This window comes from Balaenoptera musculus, chromosome 14 (genome assembly GCF_009873245.2).
Source record: "Balaenoptera musculus isolate JJ_BM4_2016_0621 chromosome 14, mBalMus1.pri.v3, whole genome shotgun sequence".
NCBI classification, from domain to species: Eukaryota; Metazoa; Chordata; class Mammalia; order Artiodactyla; family Balaenopteridae; genus Balaenoptera; species Balaenoptera musculus.
The window spans coordinates 64,374,532-64,402,010 of record NC_045798.1 but is presented as its reverse complement, the minus strand read 5'-3'; the positions used below and the strand labels follow the sequence as shown (position 1 = coordinate 64,402,010).

The 27,479-nt window shown below is 53.4% G+C and overlaps 1 protein-coding gene across 19 annotated transcripts in view; it reads left to right on the top strand.

Moving 5' to 3' along the window:
- Window positions 1-27,239, top strand: part of ZBTB7C (zinc finger and BTB domain containing 7C) — a 373,598-nt gene extending 346,359 nt beyond the window's left edge. For 13 of the 19 annotated variants that reach the window (XM_036823649.1, XM_036823635.1, XM_036823636.1 and 10 more), the window contains 2 exons: window positions 12,866-14,089; window positions 24,545-27,239. In XM_036823649.1, the coding sequence (XP_036679544.1) occupies window positions 12,882-14,089; window positions 24,545-25,196 (1,860 nt within the window). In that variant the 5' untranslated portion in view covers window positions 12,866-12,881 and the 3' untranslated portion in view covers window positions 25,197-27,239. Of the gene's footprint in view, window positions 1-8,409; window positions 8,509-9,983; window positions 10,099-12,571; window positions 12,669-12,865; window positions 14,090-24,544 lie in introns of those variants that run through there. The other 6 variants (XM_036823646.1, XM_036823645.1, XM_036823644.1 and 3 more) reach the window with 3 other exon arrangements.
- Window positions 27,240-27,479: the final 240 nt, after the last annotated feature.

Sequence of the window (27,479 nt, the reverse complement as noted above, 5' to 3'; positions counted from 1 at the left end):
CAGCTAGCCCTCCATTGATGAACATACTGTTTGCTTCCAGTCTTTGGTTATAGAAACGATGCTGCAGGGATGAGCTTTGTACCTAAGTTGGATACATGTGATAATGAAAATAATATCCATGAGGGAATTTTCTAGGTCATCAGAATTAAAATCTCTTTGTATTTAATCTTTATGTCTTTAATCCTGAGTGATGCTGGGCATTTTTCACCTATGTAAAAGTTTTTTGTATTTCCTTTTCTGTGATCTTCTTGTTCATGTTTTTTTTTAAGCTAAAACAGTTTTTGCAATTTTTTAGGTCTTTTCCTGATTTAATATAAGCTCTCTCTATAAAGGAGATTAGCCCTTCATCATATGTTTTGCAAATATTTTGCAAATATTTTTCCCAGCTTATTTGTTTCTTACTTAGAAGAGCATTTCCCTTTGAGATTATAAAACAATTCTCCAGTTTTTTTTCATAATTCTTTTTTTTTTTAACCTTTTAAATCTTTGCTGTACCCATCATTTACTTTGGTGTAAGGAGAGGGGAAGGGGTCCAAATTTTGTTTTGTTTTGTTTCCTACATGATTGGCCAGTTTTCCCAATCCCATTTACTGAAAAATCCATCTTAAAATAAAAATTGAAATCCCACCTTTACTATTTGCTAAATTCATACGTATATGAATTTATGTGAGTTTGTTTATGGACTGCCAGTGACATTTTATTGATCTGTTTCTCTGTTCATGATCCATTACAAAATATTTTATTTTTATGACTTTATGATATGTTTTCATATCTGGTAAGGCTGGTCCCCTTACTCCCATTAGTCACCTGTTTCAGAAATCTCTTGGCTATTCTTAAATGCCTATTTTGCTATATGAACTTTAGAGTCAGCTTACCTAATTTCAATAGAAGTTCTGGTTGATACTTTTATTAGGACCATATTGCATTTATTGAACTATTTAGGAGGGAACTGGCATGTTTACAGTATTATGGCTTCCTATCCAAAAGCAGCGTATACCTTCCAGTTCAGTCTTTTTAAAGAGTGCTTCAGTCATGATTTAAAACTTTCTTTGTATGCATCGTGCACATTTCTTATGAGCGTATTCCTAGGTGTTATATCTATTTTCGTTGCCAACTACATGGGATCCTCTAATATATTTTTGAACTTGTCCACTGTGCGTGTAGGAAAGTATCCAGTCATATCCTCTGCAAATAATGATGTTTTTTCGCCAACTCTTTTCTAACTCTTTAACCTTGTATCTCTTCAACATTTTTGATCTTGAGACTTCAAAGGGGGACCAGACTTCCTAGGTACAAGGAACTTGCTGAACCCATTCTGACTCATCAGTACATCAGCCAGGCTTTTATGGGCTGGGGGCTGAGGAGTGCAGGTGGGGTCGGGATGCTTGTCCCTTGAGAATATTTTCACTGTGATTTTTGATAGTCTGGAGACCAAAACTCTCAGCGCAGATGAATGATGAATGGTGGTGGGCGGGGCGGAGGGGGTGGGGATAGTTACTTGGAAGGTGCTGACTGGTAAGGCACCCTCCCCAGAGGCTGTGAAAGCATCCTGTCCCTGGTGCTGCCTGCTGTGGCTGGGGGCAAGTGTGGCAGAGGGAAGGAAAGCTCCCGTCCCCTGAGATGTGCACTGGAGAAACCAAACATACAGGGGAGGCTGGACTCTGGGCTGTGCTCTAAAGGGGGTGTTTGCTGTACACCCTCAAGCAGTCTCTCCGTCACAGCTGCCTAGCTCTGGGGTCCTGCCCAGACAGCTGTGTAGCCCAGACACCTACCTACTGGCTCCCACATCCCTGATTGCAGGACCCAGCTCACACGGGATTCCTTCTGGGCTCCTATTTCTCCCTAATATTTTGCTGTGGGTTAGTTTTACTGCTCAGGAAAGTCAGAAGCTCCTCAAAAGCAGGTGCAGGGTCTTGTTTAGAGCCCCACACAGCATGAAGCCCCAGTCAAGACGTGGTGAGTGATCAATAACGTTTGCGAATTGACTCATATTCCATGAGTAAACCGCTCGTGACAAATGAGTTTCCACTCACGTCCTAATTGTCCTTTCTTTGGAGAGGGCTCCTGGAACCAAAGATCCATCAGTTCTGCAGCGGGCGAGAGAGAAAATTATAGCCGAGGAGGGACAGGGCTCAAGTGTAAATAAGAAAAGGAAATGCTTGGACTTTCTCGATGCAATAAAAGTTCTATATAATAATATTATATGGAACTAACTGTGCAATTAAGCCCGAAAATTGCAAGCTTCCAGTTTGTCCTTCCAGCCAAATGCCAGGCGGTTCTCATGGTGGATGGCGTCTGCTTAGAAGAAAAGTGCAAGTTTTGAGGCAAATCTGAGGTTTCACTTCCTTTGGAAAACACAGGCAGGGGTGGGATCCTTGAGGCCATCCGCTGGGCTACTGATGCAGACCTTATCTGCAAATCGAAGTGGACAGCAGCAGGGAGGCCAAAGTGTTTTTCAAGAGCTGAGGCATAACTCGGACATCTTATACCTGGATGAGGCCTGGGAGTGTGATCCTGCCCTCCCTCCTCCCTCGGCTCCCTCCCCCCCGGAGCTTCTCCCTACCCCTTCTGACCCCAGGGGTCCGGGGCAGGGGTGTGGCTGTGAGTAACGGGTCAGAAGATACACTATCCTAGCCGGTTTCCAGCTGCCCTGCCTTGCCCTTCCAGGACTGCCTGTTGCTGACACCTCCTCAAATGCAGCTCCAAGCTGATTGCTCTCCCATCCAGAAGTTTCCCTGACTTCCTTCCCATGGCCTCTTACACAGTCCGAGTGCATCTGAGGCCTCCTCTCCCTGCCAGCGCTTCCCCAGTGGAGTTCCCCAACCCCACCCCAATGGAGTCCCTGCCCCTCGGCCTGCCCCCAAGGGACCCTGTCCTCACCTCTGGCCTAGCTCTTAGCACTGCTGTCTTTATCTCCCATTTTTCTGTGAATTCTTAAGGAATTCCATCCCTTTCATCCCTGTTTCTCCAGCCCCAGATGGGTAAACTCTGCTTAGGAAACCTGGAGCCCGACAGCTTGGGTTCAAGTCCCAGCTCTGCCTCAGTTTCTCCATTTGAAAAATGGGTTTTGGAGAGGATTAAGTGAGAGAATCTACATAAAATATTTAGGTCAGCAACTCACACCGAGCACTCAGTACATCTCAGCTGATAGTTTCATTCTGTCGATATCAGCTGGAGGAATTTCAGAAGGAACCCTCTGTCTCCCGTATGTTGTAGCTCTGTCAAGCTGGGTGCCTGTCTGTCCCTCATGCTCTCCACACAGGGCCTGTAGGATTGTTTGTAATGAATTAGGGCACATTCTGGAGAAGCAATTTCCAGACCCTGCCCGGGCCACTGCCCAGCTCCCCACCCACCCCTGGCACTGTCTGAGAGTTGGGAAGATAAACCCAGAGTGGGCCTCCTCACCCTCGCTCCGGGGTAGGGAGAGGGAACATATCACGCATCTTTTACCAAACTGTCGAGTTTCCAGCACTCTGCCCGGTGTGGTCAAATGCTAAACCCATCTTGACATTGTAGAACACGAGAACACGTGTCCTCTGAAAGCCCAATGTGTGTTCACACTTATTTCCCTGTGTAACCTGGCAGCGTCCCTGAGACACCTGGGCTGGGGGTGGAGGACAGAATCAGGAAGTCCACAGTTGGGCACAGCAGCCCCAAGACAGCAGAGGTTGAGCTGCTCGTGACCTCAGAATCCAAAGATCCACCCTGGAACCAGAATATTTAAGTGGATCAGCTAGAGGACACCACAGCACCATCGAGTGTGTGGGCAGCAAGGGATGTTCACAGCCTCCTGGTCTCACATAAAAGAAGAAACCGAAGCTCAGAAAGGGAACGTGGCCAGTCCAAGGTCACCAGTAAACTCAGCTGCAGAGCAGAGATGAATCGTCAGTGCAGACTTTAATTGTACCTCCTCCCCAAAAGCGTCGTAGCCCCCTCTGCCGACTGCACACCTGGGCATTTCTCAGCCCCTCCTCTTCATGCCCTTTCCCAAAACAGGCCTCGGCCTTTTTCCACTCCAGCTCTGGCCCTCTCACCTGGCAGTGCTTTCCCTTCTCCCACCATCAAGCCCCCTGGCCCGGCGGCAATAGGAGATGCACAGGGATCCCTGGGCTCACAGGTCAAGGTGGCTGGACGGCAGAGCGCGCTCAGGCTGGCCAGCTGTATAAGCACCTTGGTGCCTTCTAGAAGAAACACTAAACTATATCCCCAGGAAGGGTTGAAATAAGTGGTTCCTCTTAACCCATTCCAAACACAACTCCTCAAACAACTCACAAAATCTAAACCATTCCCACCCGTCTGCAGGAGATGGCCGCTTTGTGCAGAAATGCTAAAAGAATAGCGCTCCCAGGGGCTGCTGCGTGGTCCCCACCTCCCCACCCTCCTGTGAGCTCGTGGCTGTGGGGAGCATAGCCCACCAGCCCACCAGCCGGGACACCTCCTGAAAATGCAGCCAGAGGCAGCTGGGATTCTGAAACTCAGTAACCCGGGGCCTAGTGCTGTTTATAGGAAACAAGTGATTTATTTTATTATCTAAATTTTCAGTGGTTTAATAAGGTTTAATAAGCCTCCCAAGGAATTTTCTGGCTCGGGAAATCGCCTATAATAAACACAGGTAGTAAATCCTTTATTTGGAACATAAAGAGGTGTGCAATTTCTCTTAAAAGAAAACAAGTCTTCCCCCCTCCCCCGCCTTGCCCTGTAATAAATAAAGGATGAATAAATAATTAAAGAACCACAGTTTGAAGGGATACCACTTATGTGTCTGGCCCAGACTCCCAAGGCCAGCCCAGCCAGCGCTCTAGCCGTCTGAGGTGGGACCCTCCCCACTGGCGTGCTAGGGGCCTCAGCCCCTCCAGGCCATGCAGCCCCTAGACAACCCACCCTTCCCATCTTTCCTGCAAGGTTACTGCACAGCGCGGCCCCCAAATTATGGCCTCAGGGAATACGTGAGATTTCCAGCGTTATTGCTGGATGTTGTGACCTTAACCTCACTTCACTTTTGTTTCTTTATCTGTAAAATGGGTATAATACTGGCCTCGCCTGCTGCCACGCAGGTGAAAGTGCTTTGAAGAGTAACAGGTTCCAAGCCACCCCCTGGGTGAGGGGATGGGGGCAGGGGCCCCGGCACACCCACTTGGGGTTCACCCAGATGCTGTGAAGAAGAGGTTCCTCCAGGGGGAGATTAAACAGCTCCGACACTCAGACGCCCCCACCCCCCCCAGGACCAAAGCCCAGGTACAGAGCTGCCCCTCAATCTTCCTCACCCATCACTCAAGCTGCCCGCTGAGGTACCCCTCAAGTCCGTCCCGAGTGTGTGTTTCATCCCTGTAAGAATATAGGGGGCGAGAAGCACACCCCGGATTTTGTCCCCTGTCAGAACTCCCAGTGGGGGTTCTAGACCTTGTTCTGATAAAACCAAACCAATGTGGAGTGTGGAGGTGGTGATGGTGATGAGGGTGGAGGTGACAAGAAATAGATACAGTGTGATACAGTGGAGAGGGTCTGGGTGACAAGTCAGGAGGTCTGGGGTCTCTGTCACTTACTTTGTTCTGTGACTTTGGGCGAGAAAGTTCACCCAGCATGGGCTTAGGTTTCTCGCCCGCAAAGTGGGCCAAATAATTCCTTCTGTACCGAGGGATCCTCAGAAAATGTATAGAGAAAAGTGGGTGTGCTCAACAAACACACAGCATAGTTGAGTTAGGGGCTTCAGAGGACAGTGGGGCAGGGACTTGAGTGCCTGGTGTCAGGAGAAGGAGCTCAGGCCCCCAGGTGTAGGGATGTGGGGAGAATCCCTCTGTGTGGGGTAGGAACACAGGCACTCCTGCGGGGCCTGGCCTCTGCCCTGTCAAGTCTTATGCTGTGGGTGGAGGGACCAGGCATTGGGGGTGCAGTGGGGTCGGGAGAATGGGGAAGCATGACCATGTGCTGCCGAGAGGGCCTGTATCCCAGCTGTCAGGGAACATCTGGAACATCCGTCACCATTTGCAGAGGAGGGAGGCTCAGAGCTCATTTCACAGAAACCAACCGGCTCCAAGCCCTGGGCCCAAGGCTGAGCTGGGGACCGTGGCCTCCAGGCATGTCTTGGCAGGGTGGCAGAGCAGGTGCGGCTGGCTTCATGCAGCTGGGAGGGCTCTGCCCGGGGAGCTCTGGCAGGTGGAGCAGAGGTTGGAAGTTGAGGAGGCCCTGCCCAGCCTTCCAGCCCACATGTCTGGCCCCAGCCTCTGGGGCATTCCGGGGCCGAGGGGTGTGGCTGCCCTGCTTAGGGGAAGTGCTAAGGGCAGGGTGGGGCGCGCCCAGCAGAGATCCACGGGGCTGGACAGCTGCTTGGGCCAGGCCTCCTTGCGCTCTCTCCTGCCCTGGTCCGCCAGCCCCTTGCAGGTTTCCCTGCCTACACAGACCACAGAGACTAAGGACCTGCTCGAAGGAGGCAGGTAGGTGCTACCTAGCCTCATTCCCAAATCTGGAAAAGAATCCACATCCCTTCTCTGCCCCTGTGCAACTCCACCCTCGCCCTCATGGCAGTCACTAATTCTGCCAGGCGTCTTTGAAGCTCCAGGCCCAGGCAGGGGAGGAACTGGAGGCTGGAGAGGGGGGTGGGACCACTCCCAGGGCAGTGGGAGCCTGCCAGCTGGGGCCAGTCTGCCGTGGGGATTTGGCAGATGGAAGCATCATCCAGGGCCCCAGATTTGCTGACCTGAGCATGATTCAAGGAGGCACTGGACTTGTGGATCAAGGCAATAGAATTGTCCTGAAAGTCACATCACTGAGGTAGCCACAGAGGACAGGAAAGAGATGGAACTGGAGCAGAAATCAAATCCCTGACCTGCTGTTTTCTAGCTGTGTGACTTGGGGCAAATGACTTAGCCTCTCTGATCCCCATCAAATGAGAATCATAATAAGGATGAAATGAATAGATATAAACACTTTACGAATGATAGGGCTCTGTTCAAATGTCAGATGTCCCCAGTGCAGAGGGCTGGGGCCACCCACTGCCTTTTGTGACTTCAAGGCTCTCTCCACCGTGTATTTGAACAGACCTCATTCATTCAGCGTCTCCCATGTTCCTGCCTAATGGCATCCTGGGAATGATACAGACATATAAGAGACAAATCCTGCCCTGGAGCAAGTGAGATCCATGCAGTTACTTCCCCATTTCCCACATAAGCAAACTGAGGGCAGCAGGAGTATACACATAATTTGCCAATCCCTGCACTTCACATTCCTAGTAAAACCAGTCCTAGAACATGGGGTGCCTACTAGCCAGGCAACCCCACACCTGGTTGGGGGCACAGGCTTGGGCATCAGAATACCTAGTTCTAGTTCCAGCTCTGACACTAATGCGCTGTGTGACCTTGGGCATAAGCTACTCACTGTGCCTTATTTTCCTCATTTGTAAAATAGGCATAAAGTTTCTACCAGCCTTGCCTGCCTCTTTGGGTTAGGAGTACATGAGACAGGAGGTATGAAAGGACCTTGGAAGACTACAATGTCCTCCACATGCTGGAGTGGCCCTGGGAATGTCTTTGGGAGAGGTGATTAAATAGTATGGTCTCTGCAAAACTATACAGAAGGCAAATTAGTTCCTGGTGTGATGCCACCTCCCTCTGCCAAGACCCCTGTTAGGGATCTTTGTCCCTCCCGGACTTCCTAATTGCCAGCAGTGTTTGAGTACCTCCTCTGTCCCAGGAGCACTTCATGTGCCTTCCCTCATTTGATCCGCCCAGCAACTCTTACCATCCCCACTGAACAGATGAAGAAACTGAGCTCAGGAGGGTGAAACCTAGTCCCCGAGGCCAGGATGTGGACCCGGGAGGTCTTAAAGCAGGACCCTCACTCTCCACCTCCCAGCATAATCCCCCTGTTGTCAGATGGCTGTCAACCAACTTCAGGCACACGCTGGCTGAGAACAGCTTCCTGTGTGATCCCGCTCAGGATCCAGGTTAAACACAACTTCAGACGGGACTCTAGAAATCCAAAGCTTTCCAGATCCAAATGATATGGGGCAGGTCCTTCCTGCCCCTCTGCCCAGTGAAATCTTCTTTATCCTTCACAGATCAGACAGGGCCCCTCCTCCTGGAAGCCTGCTCCGATCCCCCAGCCCACAGGGGTCTGTCGCCTCCCTGTCCGTACCTCTCACTGGTGCTCAGTCCTGAGCCCCCCTGGCCTGCTTGGGTCTTAGGTCCCTGGTGTACAACCCTCAGCCCTGGCTCTGATTAAATCTCTCAACCTTTGGGGGCTAGGGTCCAAATCCCCCTACCCACAAGTCGGACTTTGTAGGGGGCAGTGTTATAAGGGGAATGAACGTGAGCTTTGGCACCAAATGCAGCTGGGTTCAGACCCTGGTTCGGACACTTGTGTGTGGCATTGGGCAAGTCACTTACCCTCTCCATACTCTTTCTTTATCTCTAGATTGGAGGTGATGATAAAAATACGTACCTTTCATGGTCGTGTGGATTGAAGAAGGCTTAGAGGTGCAATGACCGACACGTTACAGGCACTTGATAAATGGTAGCTAGTATTGATTGTTATTATAAATGTTGGCTTGCCTGCTTGATTGATTTGGTTATTAGAACAGGACACAAATAAAAACAAAAATTCAAGTCACACTCAAGAAATTAGTTCGGAGGACTTCTAGAGCCAGGTTTCTACAGTGCAATTCTCTACGTCCAAGGCCCTCTCTCTCCTTCCAAAGGCTCCAGCCCCACCTCTTCTCTGACCCTCTCATAGCAACACCCCCTCCTCCTCTTTAGCTGGTGAGCTAAAGGGCATGACTCATCTCCCGATAGTGAGGGGGGGGAGGCAGGTAGAGTACCTGAGGCTAGTGATGTGCTCATGTTACAGTTGAATGAACCTAGGCCAGAGATGAGAAGTGCTGCCTTTGCCAGAAAGCTACGTGGACAGACCTGGGCTCTAGAACCTTCCACAGAGGGCACAGGCCCAGGGGAGGCTGTGGAGAGTCTCATGTCCTCTGGAATGGGGACCACGCCTGAAAAGGTTTCACTCGCCCTGCATTCTGCTCTTTCACCTCCTTCTTCCATTTGCAAGCTCCTCTTTCCCCCTTTTCCTCCTCTGCCTTTATTTCTTGGCTCTATATTTTTTCTATCATCACCTTCCTACCAGAGGTTCATATTTTGCGTCAAGCCTCTCCTAGCTGTCGAGTGGTTTGGTTTTGTGTTTGTGTGTGTGTGTGTGTGTGTGTGTAATTTTCTTTCCTGAGCGTGTTATTCTTGGAGAAAGAGTGCCCTGGCTTGGGCGACGGGAGGGATGGAAGGGAGGGGATGGAGGACCTGGGTGCAAAGGTTGGGGCTGGACATGGCATCCCCTCTGGAACACTGCTGTCTGCGGGCCCTCCAGGCATGGGGATCTTAGGGTCACCAGGGAAGCTTCCAGAGTGTAGGCAGGGTGGGGGCACTTCTTCCCAAAGAGTCAATAAAACAGCAAGCCACAGCCCCCCCCTTCCCCTGCTACCTCCTGCCAGGAAAAACAGCCCCGAGCTCTGTGGTTACATCTGTTCCTCCAGGAATGGGACAAAGACTCCAAACCATGCCATGGTGAGAAGTCGCTGCTGGACAGACCAGCCTTCAAGTCCAGGGTCACCCAGGCCTGTTGCCCCCTCCTCACTGCCAGACCCACTTTGTGCTTTCTAGCTCCTCATGGTCATGACGCCGGTTATCAGATTTCCCCTGTCCATCCAATGACAAGATGAGAAGAGAGAAGCCCAGAGAGGTGGTGGGGCTTCCCAGAGTCACACAGCTGTGGTTCCTGACCCCCAGGCCCAAGCAGACCAGCTCCAAAAGCATGGGAAGCAGAACATTTAGCACAGGGATGGGGCTCTCCATCCCTCCCAGGGCTCGGGTGAGACATTGATCGCCTACACCCCATCCAATGGGTTCCAGCTCCTCTATTTAAGAAGGTGGGGATAAGTTTAAGGAATTGTGGGAATTTTTCCTGAAAAACATTTAAAAACATTTTTGTCTTTATAGGAATAAGCCCTTGGCAAGCAAGAAAACTTGCGTGAAAGAACTAATTTCCTGAGCTTTTAATGATTTGGGCTTTTAATAGTTGATGGGGCATTTCATTCACGAACAGTCTTTTCAGGTGAGAAGATTCCTCTGAGGGTCAGAACCCTGCTACCATTAGGGTAGCTTCGTGGGAATTAGAAAAAGGTGTCATTTCCTCGATACATCTACTTCCATCTATCAAACCAGTGTCGTAATATACTGATTTTGTTAGAAGACAGCATTCAACGCCATCTGCCAGAAATGATAGCTATCACAAATCCATAATGTCTATGAAGTGAATAGTGCCTCTGTGCTGCCTGTTGTATTATCTATTATCTTCCTGTGTTATCTATTATGTTATCTATTGCTGTATAACAAATTACTCTGAAACTGATCAACTTAAAACAAGAATAAATATTTACTATCTCCCGGTGTCTATGAGTCAGGAATTCTGAAGCAGCTTTGCTAAGTGGTTCTGATTCAGTGTCTTTCATGAAGCTGCAGTCAGGATGTCAGCAGGGGTGCCGTCGTCTGAATGCCTGACTGGGACTGAATGACCCACTCTCCTCGTGGCTCACTCACACAGCTGGTGACTTGGACCTGCTCAGTCCCTTGCCACATGGACCTCTCCATAGAACTGTCCTGATGACATGGTAGCTGGCTTCCCCCAGAGTGAGTGAACCCAGAGAGAGCCTGGTGGACACAGCGATGTGTTGTCACTTTTTGTTACTTTAGCCATTCTGATAGGTGTGTGGTGATATCTTATTCCTCTTCGCTGGACATTGCTGCATCTTTATCACAGTTGTTATGTCCCTGTAAGCTCTGTTAAAGCAAGGGCCTGCTTGGCTTGCCTTCTGTGCATCCCCAGAGCCCAGAGCAGGGCCGGGCACAGGAAGAAACCCAAAGTCTATTTAGAGAATGAATGCACGGCCTGCAGGGTCTCTGGACCTTTTCAAGAAGGCAGGAAAGCAGCAAGGCCTTTGCTCTGGGAAAGCTCTTGAACACCTGCCCAGGCGAGATTGCTGGGGGAAGGCTAAGGCCCTCCACCACCCACAGAGGAGCAGGGAGGAGGAGGGCCAGCACCCTGACACCCCACCGGGTCCCTGGTGCCTCCAGGCCACTTGGGGCACATATTGTGGGCCTGGCACTTCTGCCTTCTCCCCTTCCACTGCCTCTGCCTTCTCAGGGCAGAAGCACCCCAAAGATAAGTATGTGGGGATCCCCAAAGCTCTTGCCACTGGGCCGTGGGTCTTCCAGACTTTTCCTTTTTCTTTTCTCCCCACTGTAATTGCAGCTGGGTAAGGCCAGGCCTTTGCTAGGATTTATCCATGGGCCACAGCCAGGCTTTGCCCCGAGTAGCAGGGCCCTCAGTGCCCTGGCATAAAAATTGAGGTGGCTTGTTGTGCAGGTTGAATCTGTTGACTTGGGCTGTGAATTCTGCTCCCTGAAGGGAGGGGGTGCCTGCTGTCCTCTGCGCCCCCCTCCCCGACCGCTGGCGGCTATGACCGGCCGCACGTCGTGTTTTATGTATAGATAATGCTGAGGTGTCTTAGAAGAGGCTTCTCCCCATAGGGATATGTTTCCCTAAGAGTAACAGAATACAGACATGATAAATTAGCTAACAATGAGCTCGAATTTAATACTGAATATAAATATTTATAGGTCAAATGGCTCACAGATATACACATATAGGAGGTCAGTATTTTCTAAACAATCAAGAATTGCAAATGAAGGGAAACCTCATCAGCTAAGATGAAGCCAGAAATAGGTCAGAAAGCAGAACACCTGCCGTAAGGCCCCCATTCCCTTGCTGAAAATGGGCCACGAAATCGCTTTTAAGATTCCTAGAAGCTGTATCTGTTTGCTAGGGCTGCGATAACAAAGTACCACAGACTGGAGCTTAAACAGCAGAGATTTATTTTCTCACAGTTCTAGAGGCTGGAAGTCCAAGATCAGGGTGTCGGCAGCGTCAGTTTCCTCTGAGGCCTCTCTCTTCGACTTGTAGGTGGCTGTCTTCCACCCTGTGTCCTCACGTGGTCTTCCTTCTGTGTGTCTGTGCCCTGCTCTCCTCTTGTAAGGGTACCAGTCATATTGGATGAGAGCCCTCTCATAGGACCCCGTTTTAACCTTAATTCCCCTTTTAAAGAGCCTACTGCGAAATACAGTAACACTCTGACATACTGGGGGATTAAGACTGCCACATATGAAGTTGGGCTGAGGAACAACTCAGCTACTGTTAGTAGCCCCCTCCGTTAGTACAGCCCGCATCAATAGCCAAAAGTAGCAAAATCTGAATCTGTTAGAGGAGTCAGAGGACTTGTGAAATAAACCAAAGCATTCTCCCAGAGGGACCCCTGAGTCATGAGAGAAAATTCCTCCTTTGGCCCTTGACCCACAGACGTTGCGTGAGTCTGTAGCGGCCGCCATTCCTGTAGCATACAGAGCGATGAAGTTTCACATGGCTGTCCGTCCCCGCGTTCAGGACTTGCATATTCCCAAAGTGGAATTCAGTGAAATCGTGCCTGCGAGAAGATTCCACAGCCTTTGCTAAAAGGCAGATGCCAGCTGCCCAATGACAAGCCCAACTCCAAGGGCCTTTGGGGTCCTGGGAAGAGCCCAGTGGTTCACTGAGAAGCCCCAGCTTTTGAGCGGGGCTCTGAATTCCAGGTGAGATTGGGAAAAGCTGAGGAAGAGGGGCCGGGTTTCTAGCAGAGGGGGAGGGAGGGGAGCCCCAAGCAAAGGCAGGGGTGGGGTGGGCAAGCACATGCACCGGCCTGGCCTCCCCGGGTCAGGGTCCCAGAGCTGGCATCCCCTCCTGGGGCCATGTCCTCTAACCCGGTCTCTCCCTGTGTGTGTCCCCACAGGGCTCTGGCTGAGAACATGGCCAATGGCATTGACGAGCTGATCGGCATTCCCTTCCCCAACCACAGCAGCGAGGTCCTGTGCAGCCTGAACGAGCAGCGGCATGACGGGCTGCTCTGCGATGTGCTCCTGGTGGTGCAGGAGCAGGAGTACCGCACCCACCGCTCCGTCCTGGCCGCCTGCAGCAAGTACTTCAAGAAGCTCTTCACAGCCGGCACCTTAGCCAGCCAGCCCTACGTCTACGAGATCGACTTTGTCCAGCCCGAGGCGCTGGCCGCCATCCTGGAGTTCGCCTACACCTCCACGCTCACCATCACGGCCTCCAACGTCAAGCACATCCTCAACGCCGCCAGGATGCTGGAGATCCAGTGCATCGTGAACGTGTGCCTGGAGATCATGGAGCCCGGGGGGAACGGTGGGGAGGAGGATGACAAAGAGGACGACGATGATGACGAAGATGACGATGATGAGGAGGACGAAGAGGAGGAGGAGGAAGAGGAGGAGGAGGAGGACGATGACACAGAGGATTTTGCTGATCAAGAAAACTTGCCTGACCCCCAGGACATCAACTGCCACCAAAGCCCTTCCAAGACGGACCACCTCTCGGAGAAGGCCTACTCAGACACACCCAGGGACTTCCCGGATTCCTTCCGGGCCGGCAGCCCTGGCCACCTGGGCGTGATCCGGGACTTCTCCATTGAATCTCTGCTGAGGGAGAACCTGTACCCCAAAGCCAACATCCCCGACAGGAGACCCTCCTTATCTCCATTCGCCCCGGACTTCTTTCCACACCTCTGGTCAGGGGACTTCGGTGCCTTCGCCCAGCTGCCCGAGCAGCCCATGGACAGTGGGCCCCTAGACCTGGTCATCAAGAACCGCAAGATCAAGGAGGAGGAGAAGGAGGAGCTTCCGCCACCTCCACCGCCGCCCTTCCCCAGCGACTTCTTCAAGGACATGTTCCCAGACCTTCCCGGGGGGCCGCTGGGCCCCATCAAGGCAGAGAATGACTACGGTGCCTATCTCAACTTCCTGAGCGCCACCCACCTAGGGGGCCTCTTCCCGCCCTGGCCGCTGGTGGAGGAGCGCAAGCTGAAGCCCAAGGCCTCTCAGCAGTGCCCCATCTGCCACAAAGTCATCATGGGGGCCGGGAAGCTGCCACGGCACATGAGGACCCACACCGGGGAGAAGCCATACATGTGCAACATCTGCGAGGTCCGCTTCACCAGGTGCGAACGGAGGCCTGTGGGTGTGAGGGGCAGGGCGGGGAGGGCCGGGGGCCACGGGGATGGAGAGAGACCCAGGTCAGGGGAGGTCCAGCTGGATCCTAGATGCACAGCAAGCTCATCGCCAGAACAGGTGCTAGGCATTAGCTGGTGCAGTGATTTTCAGATATTTTCTTATATACACTATTAGGTAGAAGGCCAAGATGCCAAAGAGATAAGAGCGGAGCTGTCCTGGTTAAGGCAGAAGTGGGGAGGGGGGATCTCAGCACCCACTGTAGATCCAGGAAAGCCGGTTTGAAGCTCCCCAATGGAGTGCAGCCCCTCCTTTATTTTATTTGGAGCCTGGACAGCATGCCAGGGCCTGTCTTGAATGGATTACATATACTACCGCCCCTGCCATGTCCTGGAAGTCAGGGAGGGCCATGGCCTTTGTCCACAGATAGGTGATCCATCTCCCAGTGGCTAGTCAGCCACTCGTAAGCCCAGCTGGGAAACGGCAGAGCTGGGACTTGAATCCCAGTGAGACCCCTGTAGGCCCTTTCAGTCCTATTTTGGGTCAGACCTAAGGGGTGGGCCTCCTTTTAAGTTCTCCCCCTTGACTGTCCATGTTGGGAAGAGGGTTAACTTTATGCTGTTATAAAAGTTGAACTTTGAAATCAATACATGATAAGCCTTTCATCTTTCCCGGACTCCATCCCATTCAGCACGCGTGTGTTGTGTACCTTCTCTGCACAGCAACTTTTGTGGTCAGAACTGATTGGTGGGATGATGTTGGGTCCGATTTGTCCAGTGCAAGGTTTTGATGGGCCTCATTTGGGGGAGATGTGGTCTATTGGTGCCGATTGTGGTCACTGATGTGAGGCTGACCTTCCCAGCCATGTCCACATTGCAGAAGGTTCTGGTGAGTGCCCTGCATCAGGGCTTGGTCATTTCAGTGTGTCGGATGTGGTTACCCACCCTGGGACTGTGACTTCCTAGACCAGGTCCTTTCCCCACATTGCCACCGTCCCCATCAGAGAACCCGCCTTGAGAAACCCACACTTATTCCAGTGGTGCTGCTGTCACCCCATATCCCCCTAGCAGTTCATCTTTGGGAATTGCTGGGGGCTCATTCTTTTGATTTGCCCCAGTGGGCCCAAAGCTTTGGTTTTTGAGGATAGAGTGCAGTGTTTTGCATCAGGTTGATTATCAAATCAGGGGCAGTGCTTTTGGGGGAAAAACAAGATGAGTTCTGCTAAGTAATGAGACTCACTCTCTTTGGCGGCTTGAAAACTCTATTTGAGGTTGCCAGAGAGGGTACAGGAATATGTTCAGCTGACAGTTGTGAAAACGGCTCTGCAGGCTCTTCCAGTGACCGCTTCGAAGGACAACGCTGATTGTTTCCAAGGTGGCCTTGGGTCCCCTCACAGCTGCTTCTGTGAAGGAAACCCCAGCAGAATCTCCCAGCTGCTCCGAGCTGACAGTGAAGGGAGAATTTCCAGGTGCAGAGGGGCAGGGTCCCCCATACCCCGGCTGTCTCCCCTTCCACCTAGCAGTGCTGACCTCAGGTGCTTGCTTCTCTTATCGCTGCAGAGCAGCTGGCCCCAAAGTCCCCGAGATTCACCCCCTCTCGGGTCCCCCCCACTAATGGCCCTGCCACTCTTATGTCACCTCCACCTCCCACCCTCCTCTTCTCCTGAATTCACCTTAGATCCACAGAACACCTGTAAAGCCTTGACAAAAGCACAGGGATAATGGAAGATAAACCAGAGCCCAGTCCAAATTCAAGCACAGTTCATGCATCTGGAGCCAGTGCCTCTCCGCAGCCCCCTGGGAATGACTTCAAGACATGGACACTTTTCACAGGCCTGATCCAGAAAAGCCAGCCCCTGAGTCCTGCCATCTGGGCTCCACCTCCTTTGCTTGTCCCCTGTGCAGATGGCTGACACTTGGAGACACCCATCCCTCCAGGGGAGACCCTGGTCTGTGGCTTCAAGGGGATGTGCTGCATCTCAGGATACCTCAGAGCGAGCCTGCCCTGCCCCCCACCAAGCCCCCATCTCCCTTCCGTTCCTCACTTCCCTCTGGGCCTTTCCCACACTCCGCTTTCTGTGAGGGCCATGCCGGTCTGTGTCCCTGCCTTCCCTGGGGAAAGTTTTAAACTCGGTCAGTCAGGACAGACTTCTCACCCTCTTGACACCAGCACATCCTCTGCGTGGGCCTCCTGGTTTGGGCCTCAATGCTGTGTTGTATAGGAGGGTCGCATTCCAGAACCCTCCCGCCCAGCACATTCCTGCAGATCACTCAGGGTGGCCTCTGTGCCTGCCGGCTCACCACCCCTCCAGGCCACATCAGCTGTGCGGCGGTTCCAGCCGTCCAGCCCCCGGCCCTGCCCTCCCTGCGGTCTAGTCCCGCTCAGCAGAACGACAGCCATCTGGGCCCCCAGGCCTGTCTCCAGCTGACGCAGCTGCATTCCCGCCTCCATCCACATCTCCCCTCACTCGGTTCCCACTGGGCACTGGCCCTTCTGAGAAAGATCAGAAAGGCTCCGGGGTCCCCCTCCCAGGAGCAGAGATACCCGGAGTGGGGAGAGGTTGGAGGAGAGTTTCTTGGCCTCCTCCCCTAGGGACTTTATTTCTCACTGTGGGCTGTGGGTGCCCGTGATGGACACCCCTCGACACCCCTCCCCATCACATTCCTCGGAATCGCTGGTTCCTTGCTTCCCTCCTGTCGCCTCCCCGGAGCTGCCTGCAAGATTCTTTTCAGCCTTCAAAGAGCCTCAACCCTGGCCTGTCCAGGTCCGGGTGGCCTGTAACTCTCTATATAGCCAAGTCTCCTCGCAGCCTCTCCACGGGGACCCCCTTCGTGGCTGACTTCCGTGACACTGCCCCCCGTCCTCAGCTGGAGGCTCTTCAGCGGCCACTTAGAGCAGCAGCTGCTGCCTCTCTGACTCGGAATTCCCAGACTCCCTTGCAACTACCTGGGACTGGACCCCCGGCGAGGCTGAGGGACCCCGGACCTGCTGCCCTCACGTCCTCCTCGTGGACACTATTTTCCTTTCTGGAGCCCAAGTCTTTGCTTAATTATAGCTGAGCTTCTGCTCTCCGGCCAGGCCTCCTCTCCTCTCTTCTTGATGTTGATCCCACTTCCCCTCCCTCCTGGGGGACGTTGGACTGACCCACCCTCCCCCTGCAAGGTGGCCCAGGCTCTGACTTATGGCCTCTGATGCCAGCTCCCAGCATGTCCACGCCCCGTGGGAACATCATTCCTCATGACTTCAGCAGCACAACATGGCGGAGGGGCCTTGGGTGTCCTTCCAACAGAGCCCCTTCTGCCCCTGAGCGCCCACTTGCTGCTCTCATTCTGTGGGTCTCCAAGAAGGGACTGCAGCCCCACCATCATGTGTCTATTCCTGGGTGTCGGGAATCTCACCTCCGAGCCGGCTCTAGATTTCAGCCAGTCCCACAGTTGTCCCGCCACTGATTTTTCCAGCTCTGAGACACCCCTGGAGCCCCAGGAAAGGCCTCAAAGGCTTCAACCAGACTGTGTATCTCTGGCCCCATGCTGTCCCCTCCTAGCTCTGGCCATCCCATGATCACCTGGACTCCAAGTTCCTCTGTCTGTGCCTGAGTCTATGTGTCCACTCCCCCAGCCTGGTCCAAGGTCACCATTTTCTTCCTGAGGGCAGCTGCAGCCTGTGCTGGTTGCAGAGACAGCTCCTGATGAAACTGGTCCTGTGGCTCTGACTTGGGAGAGAGAAACAGTTCCAGGACTTAGGGCAGAGGCAGCCTGGACCAAGATTCCCCCAGACCCTCCTCGTCAGGAGTCCTTTATTTCTATTCCCAGAAAGTCTGGAAGCCTGGGCCAAAGGTCAGGACTACAGGGTTAGTGGGCCAGAGGTGGCCCCTAGGATGGGCCTTGAAGAACGGGGAGCACGTGGGCCAGGGAGGACAAGAAGGCATTCATCCTCTCTGCGTGCAGGGAGATGCTGCTGCCCTTGGTGGGGCTTTTCCCTGCCCACCCACCTCGCAGGGCCCTCCCCCTTCCTCGTTGCCCCAACCCCTGTCATCACCACCAACTAGGCCTGGCCTGGGCCTGTGAAGGCCTCAGAAGGCTCTTAATTGCTCCTGTCCTGCCACATGGGTCCTTGAGTACAGGCCGTCTGTCGGGGGAGCCCCTAGAGCGCATGCTTGGGCAGTCTTCCCTCCTGGGCCCCCTGCATCCCATCCGCAGCCTGGCTCTCACAGGTGCTCCAATCAGGTTTGGCGGACACGTGGTGAAGTCAAGAAACTGCCACACTTGAGAAGAGACCAGCTCCTGAGACGACAGTGGTCCCATGGAGGAGAAGGATGGGCAACCCAAGCTCTGTACCCCGAGAAATCAATCTCTGATGAGCCACGATTTCCCCAGTCTCCATTGAATCCCCTACCGACATCCCATAAAGGCTGCAACTTTTAGCCCCCAACCCCTGCCCCCCAGTGCAAGCCAAATGCTGATTGCTCCATAGCACCAGACAGCTCTCTCTCCAAACAAGGCCAGGAGCCTGGCAGCTGGTGCTTTTTTTTTTCCCCTGTAATTTTTTCTTAGTTCTCCCGCTCCTGGCAGCTCTGGGGACCTTATTAAGATAATGTAATGTCATTAGCAGTGGCAGCAGGAAGAGGATTTGTCTCAGACCATCAGCTTACCAAGAAGTCTGGGTGGATGGTGTTGGGAAAGCGTTATCCTCACTTGGGAGCCTCCACCGAGGCCCAGGACCCGGGGCCCTTTCCTTTCACTCAGGGGAGTGAGATCACCAGGACTAGCTCATCTTTCTCGACGATGAGCTCTCCGAGCTGGAAGGGGGGATGCCAATCAAGGCTTGCATGCATGTGACCTGGCATGGGTCCCAGGTGCAGAGTAAAGGGATGAGATGGCAGACAAGGGGACAGGGCGAGGGAGGAGCACATCAGATTTGGACTGGGGAGTTCTGAGAAGCGGCCCCGCACCAGCAGGTCGTGGCCATGACCACCCACTGTACAGTGATGAGCACCGGGCAGAACTCCAAAGCATCTGATGGGTTCTTATCCGAGCAGGTTCCAGTACCGTCCGGGCCACATGCTGAACGTGTGCGGAGAGAGCAGGGCCGGCACGTGGGGACACAAGGCGCAGTGTCTCCTGGGGACTGCAGCCCCTTGGAAAGGGCACTGCAGTGGTGATCAGGAACCCCAGCCTGAGGGCTTGCATCTGCCTCTAACTAGCTGTGTGACTTTGGCCAAGTCTCCTCCCCTCTCTGGGCCTCCGTTTCCCCATGTGTAACACGAGGGGGTTGGAGCAGGTGCTCCCTAAGTTCACGCCCAGATTTGTGACCCCATATATTGCCCAAGATCAGGAAAGCTCTGGACAGATTACAGCACCTCTCTTTGCCTCCTCTTCCTCACGAGAATGATGGAAGGGCCAATTTCACGGGCTTTACTGAAGCCCTTATAACCAACCGCCTGCACAGTTAGGTCCTGACCCGAGCTCACGATTAGTACTGACAGGAACGTCCCTGAGCCCGGGTTCCCTTTTTGCAGCTGCCGGAGCCAGTGCTCATTGTCCGTGAATTTGCTGCTTCCTGCATCATCTTGCTGTCTAGGCGCCTGACAAGACAGGGCCCCGGGAGCCAGGGACAGGGCGGTGGCTCCGCAGGCATGAGGGGCAGCTAAGGGAAACAGCACACGTGACGGCCCTGCCCTGGGAATAGCATGCATGGGAAATAAAGGCAGCAAAGACAGCCTCTGAACAGGTGTTCCCATCTGCCAGGAGCACCTGTGTGGTTGAATTGGGGCCACAGAGCGCAGACAGGGAGGCTGGGCCACCAGAGCTCGGGACTTGCTGGGAGGGCAAAGCTGATACGTGTGGGGCCTTTAGGGGGCAGGAGAGAATGATGCCGACAGATCGTCCTCTGTTGCTCCCTCCCTGCCCCTCAAGCGACCTGCCTCGGGCTGCAGTGTTCAAGTGCTCTGGAAGGTCAGGGCAAAGGCTGAGACCTGGGTGGATAGAGAAGGGACTATGAAAGACTGCATTTGAGTTTGACCATTGAAGGATCGGGGGATTGGGAGTGGTAGACATTTCAGGCAGGGCAGTTTGCAAGGGTAAACTCAGAGATGAAGGATGTGGCTGCAGGGAAGAGGTGGGCTCATGGCTGGGAAGGAAAGAGCACACATGCTGGCATCTACGCTTGGACATCTGGTGGGAACCTAAGGGATGGAGCATGGCATCCAAACACAGGATACGAACAGAAGGGGAAGGAGCCAGGGCTTACCAGCATCCATCCCATAATATGGCAGGCTCTGAGCCAGGGGGGCTGGTGGTCCAGCTCATGCCAACAAAGATTCAAAGATGCAGAGCTGACCAGAGCATGGCCTGCTAGGGGAACAGTGTGTCCATGTGGCGTGTGGGTGCGGTACTGTGTGGAGGGATGGGGGCTGGCAAAGGATACGGGGTGGTTATTTCTTCCAGCTTTATTGAGATATATTTGACATATAACACTGTATAAGTTTAAGGTGTACAACGGTAATGATTTGATATGCTCATATATTGTGAAACGATTACCACAATCGCATTAGTCAACACACCCATCACCTCACTTAGTTACCTTTTTTGTGTGTGTGGTGAGAACATTTAAGATCTACTCTCTTAGTAACTTTCAAATATATAATACAGTATTGTTCACTATAGTCACCAAGGGCCCCCAGATCTCATCCCTTTATAACTGGAAGGCGTGAGCTTGTAAAGAGACTTCAAAGCCATGCTAAGGGGTGAGTTAGCACATAGGCCTTTGGACAGGGTTAGGGGGCTTGGAAGATTTTAAGGGGGGCCACCGGACCCCCAGTCCTGAAGGAAAGTGACCAAGAGCTCAGCTGCTGAGAGTCAGACTGGAACATTCCAACTCACTCATGATGCCTCTGCCAGCAGATCAGATGCGTAAAGGAGCAAGGGTAGAAGAGCGGTAATATATGAAGCCAGCCACCCAGAAAGGGATTCAGTATTAGCCCATTACCCAGATGCAAACACTCTCAGAACACCAAAGGTCAAAATGGTGCAGCACAGCCTCCCATTTTAGAGGTCAGGAAACTGAGGCCCAGGGCAGCAAAGGACCTGGTCCGGTTCTTAGAGTGTGCCGAGCCCGGGCCCAGCTCTGCCAATGCACATGCGCATTACATCTACCTGGAAAGGTCATTACAGAAATAAGGAGGCTGTGCGACCTTAAGAAAGCCATTCCCTCCCTGGGAATGGGCTGGGTTTGATCAGTATTTTCAAGGTCCTGGGAAGCATACTGCTAGCGATGCAGGTTACTGGGCCCACTGATTCAGACGCGCTCTCAGTAAACTAAATGCTCTCTAAATTTTTTCCAGGACTAACTTATGAGGTTTGTCCACCCTCCTCCCCACCCCTGCTCCCATGAAAAGTCTCCACTGGGGACAGTGGCTCCTGCCCTGGCTGAGCTGCTCCCACAGCTTGGCCCAGTCTTCTGACCCCAGAGATGGAAGGCTGGCTGCAGATGCCCTGGTGTGATTGCTCGGGCTGCACTTTCTGAGGCAGCCCCTACAGGCTTCAGGCTGGGGACACTCAGTATGAAAATCCTCAGAAGAGCTTGCAAAGAAACCATGCCCAGATAGCCCTCCATGCCCCCCTGCCCCTCACCGGCTGGTACCTTTGGGAAAGCTGTTTGACTTCTCTGAGCCCCCAGCGATTCCTCAGTCCAAGTGAGGAAATTAATCCAGGTGTGTTGAATCGAGCTCACGCAAACCCAGATTCCTCGTCAATAGGAACTGATGCCTAGCCCTAGGTTCAACTCTGCATGGAGAGGTTAAATAACTTGCCTAAAGGTCACCCAGCAAGTTAGTGGGGGGTCTGAAGCTGGAGCAGGGGCTCCCACACCCCTAATGGGGGTCCCTTTCCTGCACTGTACCTTGCCTGTGAATAATGACTTTCCAGGGTCATTGAAATGGTGTGTGTACTTGCCTGCCCACAGCAGGTGCTCAATGAGAGGAAGTTATAGTCACCTTCTCAGCACGTCTCCCACACTTGGGCCAGTCACCTCTGAAGTGTGATTTACTTTAGATGCCCTAACAAAAAGCTCAGGAGAAGCAGTGCATATTTAAAGAGGCCCTTGACATTTGAAGATTTATCATTTGCATTGTCCATTATTTGAGGGTGTCAATACTATTAAATATATGTAATAGTAATTTTTTTTAAAAATCTCCCTTATAAGGTTGTAGTGAGGATTGAAGGAGATGATGTATTTAAAGCCCCACTTGGTGACTCTCAGCTGACCCTCCACTAGGCCCTGGTGAGGATGAGTCCCTCAGCCAGTGAGTGAGCCTAGCCAACCACCTAGAACCAGTGTCTCATCAGAGCCTGAGCGAACGTGTGGAGTCCCGAGACGTATTCCCCAGGACGGCATGGCGTTGCTCTAGGGCTACAAATAGCACTCTGCACCCCACCCCTACATTTTTACACAGGTCACAGTGCGGTGCTGAGGAGAGAGGCCTAGGCTGTTCTAGCCCCAGCTCTGCCATTACCCTCCCGGTGACCTTAGGGACTTCACCTCCCTGGTCCTAACCCTAACCCTCCCTGGGCCTCAGTTTGCCCACCAGCCAACTGAAGGATTAACCCAGGCCAGTGGTTCTCAGACCAGCAGCAGCAGCAGCAGCAGCCGGCAACATATCCAAAACGCAAACTCTCTGCTCTCTCCCCCGCAGACCTACTGACTCAGGCAGTCTGGGAGGGGGGCCCAGCACTCTGTGTTTCATCAAACCCTGATAATGGCTCATCAACTTTGAGATCCACTAGCCAGGATGCTCACAAATCCAATCACCTGGGTGAAATGTGGGTTACAAAGACCATAAGAGCAGCATGCTGGTGGCAGAAGGGCACATGAGATGTCATAGCGGGGTACTTACTGTGGAGCCTGGGGGCAGCTGGTGGGTTGTGGGAAGGGCAGGGACGGGGATGGCGGTGCCTGGTGTGTGAAGGATACCAACTCTCCCTTCCTCCTCCCTGCCCACCCCACTCTCCATCCCCACCCCCCCAGGTGCCCTCCAGCCTTCCAGGGAGCACAGGTGGGAGAAACGGATCTGTGCTTTTGGTCCTTCTCCCCTGGTCCCTGCCAGTGTACTCTTGAATGCCCTTTTCTCTCCTGCCCCGCCCCTGGGGAACTAGCCAGAATATGAGAGCCAGTGAGACCTCTAGTGGCCAGAGGACACCAGGAGGCCAGGACCCGCTCCTGCTGTCCTGCGGTTATGTTGAGTGTGGTTTAAATCTGGCCATTTTAGGGCGGATGCCTGGGCTCCACATCTGCTCCAACCTCAAAGCCGAGCCAAAAATTACAGGCAGATGCTCCACCCAAGCCACACCTGCAGGGAGGAGGTGGGAGGCTGGACACAGCTTCCTGGCCTGCCGGGCCTGGTCAAGGAAGGCTGCAGAAGGATCCTGAGAATTCTCGAAGCTCACCTGCCTCCACTTCTGCGTGGCTGAAAGGCTCCTTTCGCTGGTTTATGCAGCATTCAGTCTTTACGAAAACAGCCTTGAGATGTCCGTTTTCCTTTCAAGACCACCAGGAGGTGTGTTGAATCTAGCTCAACACAAACCCAAATTTCTCTCCATCAGCTCTGGACAACAGGAATTGACGTCTCATGCTAGGTTCGGCTCTGTGCAGAGAGGTTAAGTAACTCACCTAAGGTCACCCATCACGTTACCAGTGGGTTTGCCGCTGGAGCAGAGGCTCCCACACCCGCTGATGGGAGCCGCAGCCCCACGTCATATCTTACCTCTGAATAATACTGCTTAAATCCTGAAAAGCTCTGCCCTAGCTTAGGCTGCATTCTTGTTGCACCTGGCTCTTTTGTAAACCCTGGAATTGTCTGCAGACAAAGAGGAGAGCCGAGAGCTGGGGCTAAGAAACCACAGTGCAGGAGACTTGCACAAGGTGTGCCTGATCTCTGTAGCCTCCCAGATTAGTGCTGAAGACTGACAGGTCTCAACAGCCCAGGGGCCGGGATGGGACCAGGGTGAACCTCGAGGAAAGACCCTGTTGCCTGGAGAGAGTGGAGCTGAAGGCGCAATCCAGTATGAGAAGTGGCTGCCTCATTGGAGGGCTAGTGAAAGATTGCTGACTTTCGGGGCCTATGTCCCCAGCAAGTCTATTTTCCAGTCTATGAGACAGGCCCTGACAGAGTGGGCACGTCATTCTTCTGAGCTTATGCGTAACAGGTGTTCTGGGATGACAGCAGCCTCTCTGGACCCAGCTCCTGATCCACTCTCTAATCCAGGGGAGGAGCCACACCCGTCTGGGGTGGCGCAGTAGTTGAAGGTGAATTCTAGCAGGGGTCCCATTTCTGAGGGTTGACACCACAGCAGTCAGGAGCCTGAGCGGGTTCTGGAGGAAGGGGAGCAGAGAGTGAGGAGCGACGCCTGGGGTTCTGGGCAGGGACTGACTCTGGCTCTGCCTTGCAGGCAGGACAAGCTGAAGATCCACATGAGGAAGCACACGGGGGAGCGGCCCTACCTGTGCATCCACTGCAACGCCAAGTTCGTGCACAACTACGACCTCAAGAACCACATGCGCATCCACACGGGCGTGCGGCCCTACCAGTGCGAGTTCTGCTACAAGAGCTTCACGCGCTCCGACCACCTGCACCGCCACATCAAGCGCCAGAGCTGCCGCATGGCCCGGCCCCGGCGCGGCCGCAAGCCCGCCGCCTGGAGGGCCGCCAGCCTGCTCTTTGGGCCCGGCGGCCCAGCCCCGGAGAAGGCGGCCTTCGTGATGCCCCCCGCGCTGGGTGACGTGGGCGGCCACCTGGGCGGGGCCGCCGTGTGCCTCCCGGGCCCCAGCCCCGCCAAGCACTTCCTGGCGGCGCCCAAGGGCGCGCTGAGCCTGCAGGAGCTGGAGCGGCAGTTCGAGGAGACGCAGATGAAGCTGTTCGGGCGCGCGCAGCTCGAGGCCGAGCGGGACGCGGGGGGCCTCTTGGCCTTCGCGCTGGCCGAGAACGTGGCCGCCGCGCGTCCCTACTTCCCGCTGCCCGACCCGTGGGCCGCGGGCCTGGCCGGCCTCCCCGGGCTCGCCGGCCTCAACCACGTGGCCTCCATGTCTGAAGCCAACAACTAGGCTGGTCCTCATCAACCCCAGTCCTGCTTCCCTGTCCCCTCCCAGGCCCACCTGCCCCATCCGATGGGTCTGAACTTTTTATTTCAAAAGGAAAAAGGAAAAAAATAGCAGCCGCAGTGGTATTTTCTGGGCCTCCTGAGGCAGCTGCCTCCCCTTTGCTGGTGTCTGAGATGGGCATCTCCTCCCAAAAGGCCTGGCCTCTCTCTGGCTGTCTCTTTGCTCTCACACAGAAACTCACAGGGGCCCATGCCAAGGAGGAGGCCCCAGGCCAGGTGTCCGGGAGCACTTTGGAGCTATGTGGGGCTAGACGGAGGGAGGTGGCTTGGCTAGAGGCAGACCGGATGGAGCAGGGATGAAGGTAGGGTCCTGAGATACACATCCTGAGCCCCACCACTCTAAGGCAGAGTCCCTGCTGACACTGTTCCGACGGGTCATTTTTCCCATCTCCAGTGGTCTTGGGATCCTTAGGGGAAGTGCCCTATTGGCAGGGAGGCCTCCCGGCATCAGGAGCGGGGCTCCTGGAGTCCGGGCCCATTTTTCCCTCCCTGTCCTGTGACCGCGGACAGATCAGCCCTCTGTACCCCAGTTTCACCCTGCTGTGAAAGGGGGCTGGTAATTTTTTTCCCCCTCCCATCCACCCACCGACACACTCACACATGCCCATCCCTCCAGAGGGAAGCTTTGAGAGAGCAGGAGCTTTGCAGTCTTAATGTCCCTGGTGACACTGTTTTACTGGACTTAGTTTTATCACGTCCACCTCTACGTTGGCACAGGTGAGAAATGTGGCCAAACAAGACAGGGTAACAGAGGAAGAGGGCTGGGGTGGGCTTGTCCACAGCCCCCAGGCAGCTTTGGGGAACTCTAAATCCTACTCTGCCCTCTGGGCAGGCCACTGTGCGCATCCGGGGGCTACCATCTCGCATTGTCCCCACCTCTGCGTGGTCCCTCCAATGCCATTAGGAGTCTTTCAGGACTCTGAGGGCCAACACAGAAGGAATGGGGGCCTCCTCTTAACACCTGGCAGCTGCCCCTCTCCACCTGATTCTCGGAAACAGACAAAATGCTCAGTTACCCAGGTGTATGTTTGCTTTTCAGCTGTGGGCTTCTCAGGACTTTGGCATTGTTGTGTTTGAACACCCTCAACCCCTCCGTGGTCCCCCAGGGAGGAAGCCAGCTGTCCGGTGTGGGAAGTCAGAGGCTTGGCTCCAATATGGGCTTGGAGGGCTCTGTGAGTGAGGGCTGTCCACGCATTCTCCCTGGCTCTCTGGTATGTAGCCGGTCCTGAGAAGGAAGACAGCTCTGCTGGCCCAGTGCCTTCCTCATCATCTCTCCCATCTCCTGCCCTTCCCTCCCTTTTCTTGCAGAGTTTGCTCTTGTTTCTCAGTAGCCCAGAGAAGGGAGGAGAGTTCTTCTGTGCAGATGGCCCAGGGCTGGTGTCCCCAATCCAGGAGCTGTGGACACAGAGACTTCAGCTCTTCCTATTGCCTTGGCTTCTTCCTGAGCAAACACAAACAAAAAGGCCAGAGAAGACCACAGACTCTGTCACTCTCCCAGCTCCCCCGCGAAGAGACCCGTGACTCCACACACCACCAGCTGCCCTTTCAGCCAGAGGGAACTGTTGCTGACACCCTCTTGTCCTCAGACGTCATCTGCTGGGCAGCCGCTTCTCACACTCCTGTCTCCATTTCTGGCCCTCGCTTCTGGGACCCACCAGCCAACATGCCTGTGTCCCCGCCTCAGCCAAGGGAGTGGGGCTGACCCAAACTTTAAGGGAAAACGAGGAAAAATGAACAAATTAGAAACCAGTGGTGTTGGGGCTTTTGTTTTTATTTTGTAAAAGTAATGACTTCTCATAAACTCAATTTTTCAGACGACTGGTTAGTTCTTTTTGTTTTCTCTTGGCTGCAGTTTGGAGTTGTACATTGTAAAATATCCAAAGATGTCGAGTACTGTATGATCAAGAACTTGAAGCAAATGGGTCGTGGAGGTAGGGATGGTTGTGTTTTGTTTTGTTTCCCTTTTTTTTGGGGGGGGGACATTTCAGTTTCCCTGTCTGTGGGAGAACTTTGGAATTTTTTTCTATTTATAACTTTTTTTATGTGATTGCTTTATGTAAAATGACACTCAACAAGGTTTGCCTTAGTGATTCAAGGGACAATCTTCCATAACTTTGGTCGCACGCTGCATCCCGCCGAGAAAAACTCTCAGCTAATTTTCTGGCCTATTTATTAAACAGCATTAATTGACTTGATTAAATGATATTGAGAGTTGCACTTCTGTGAG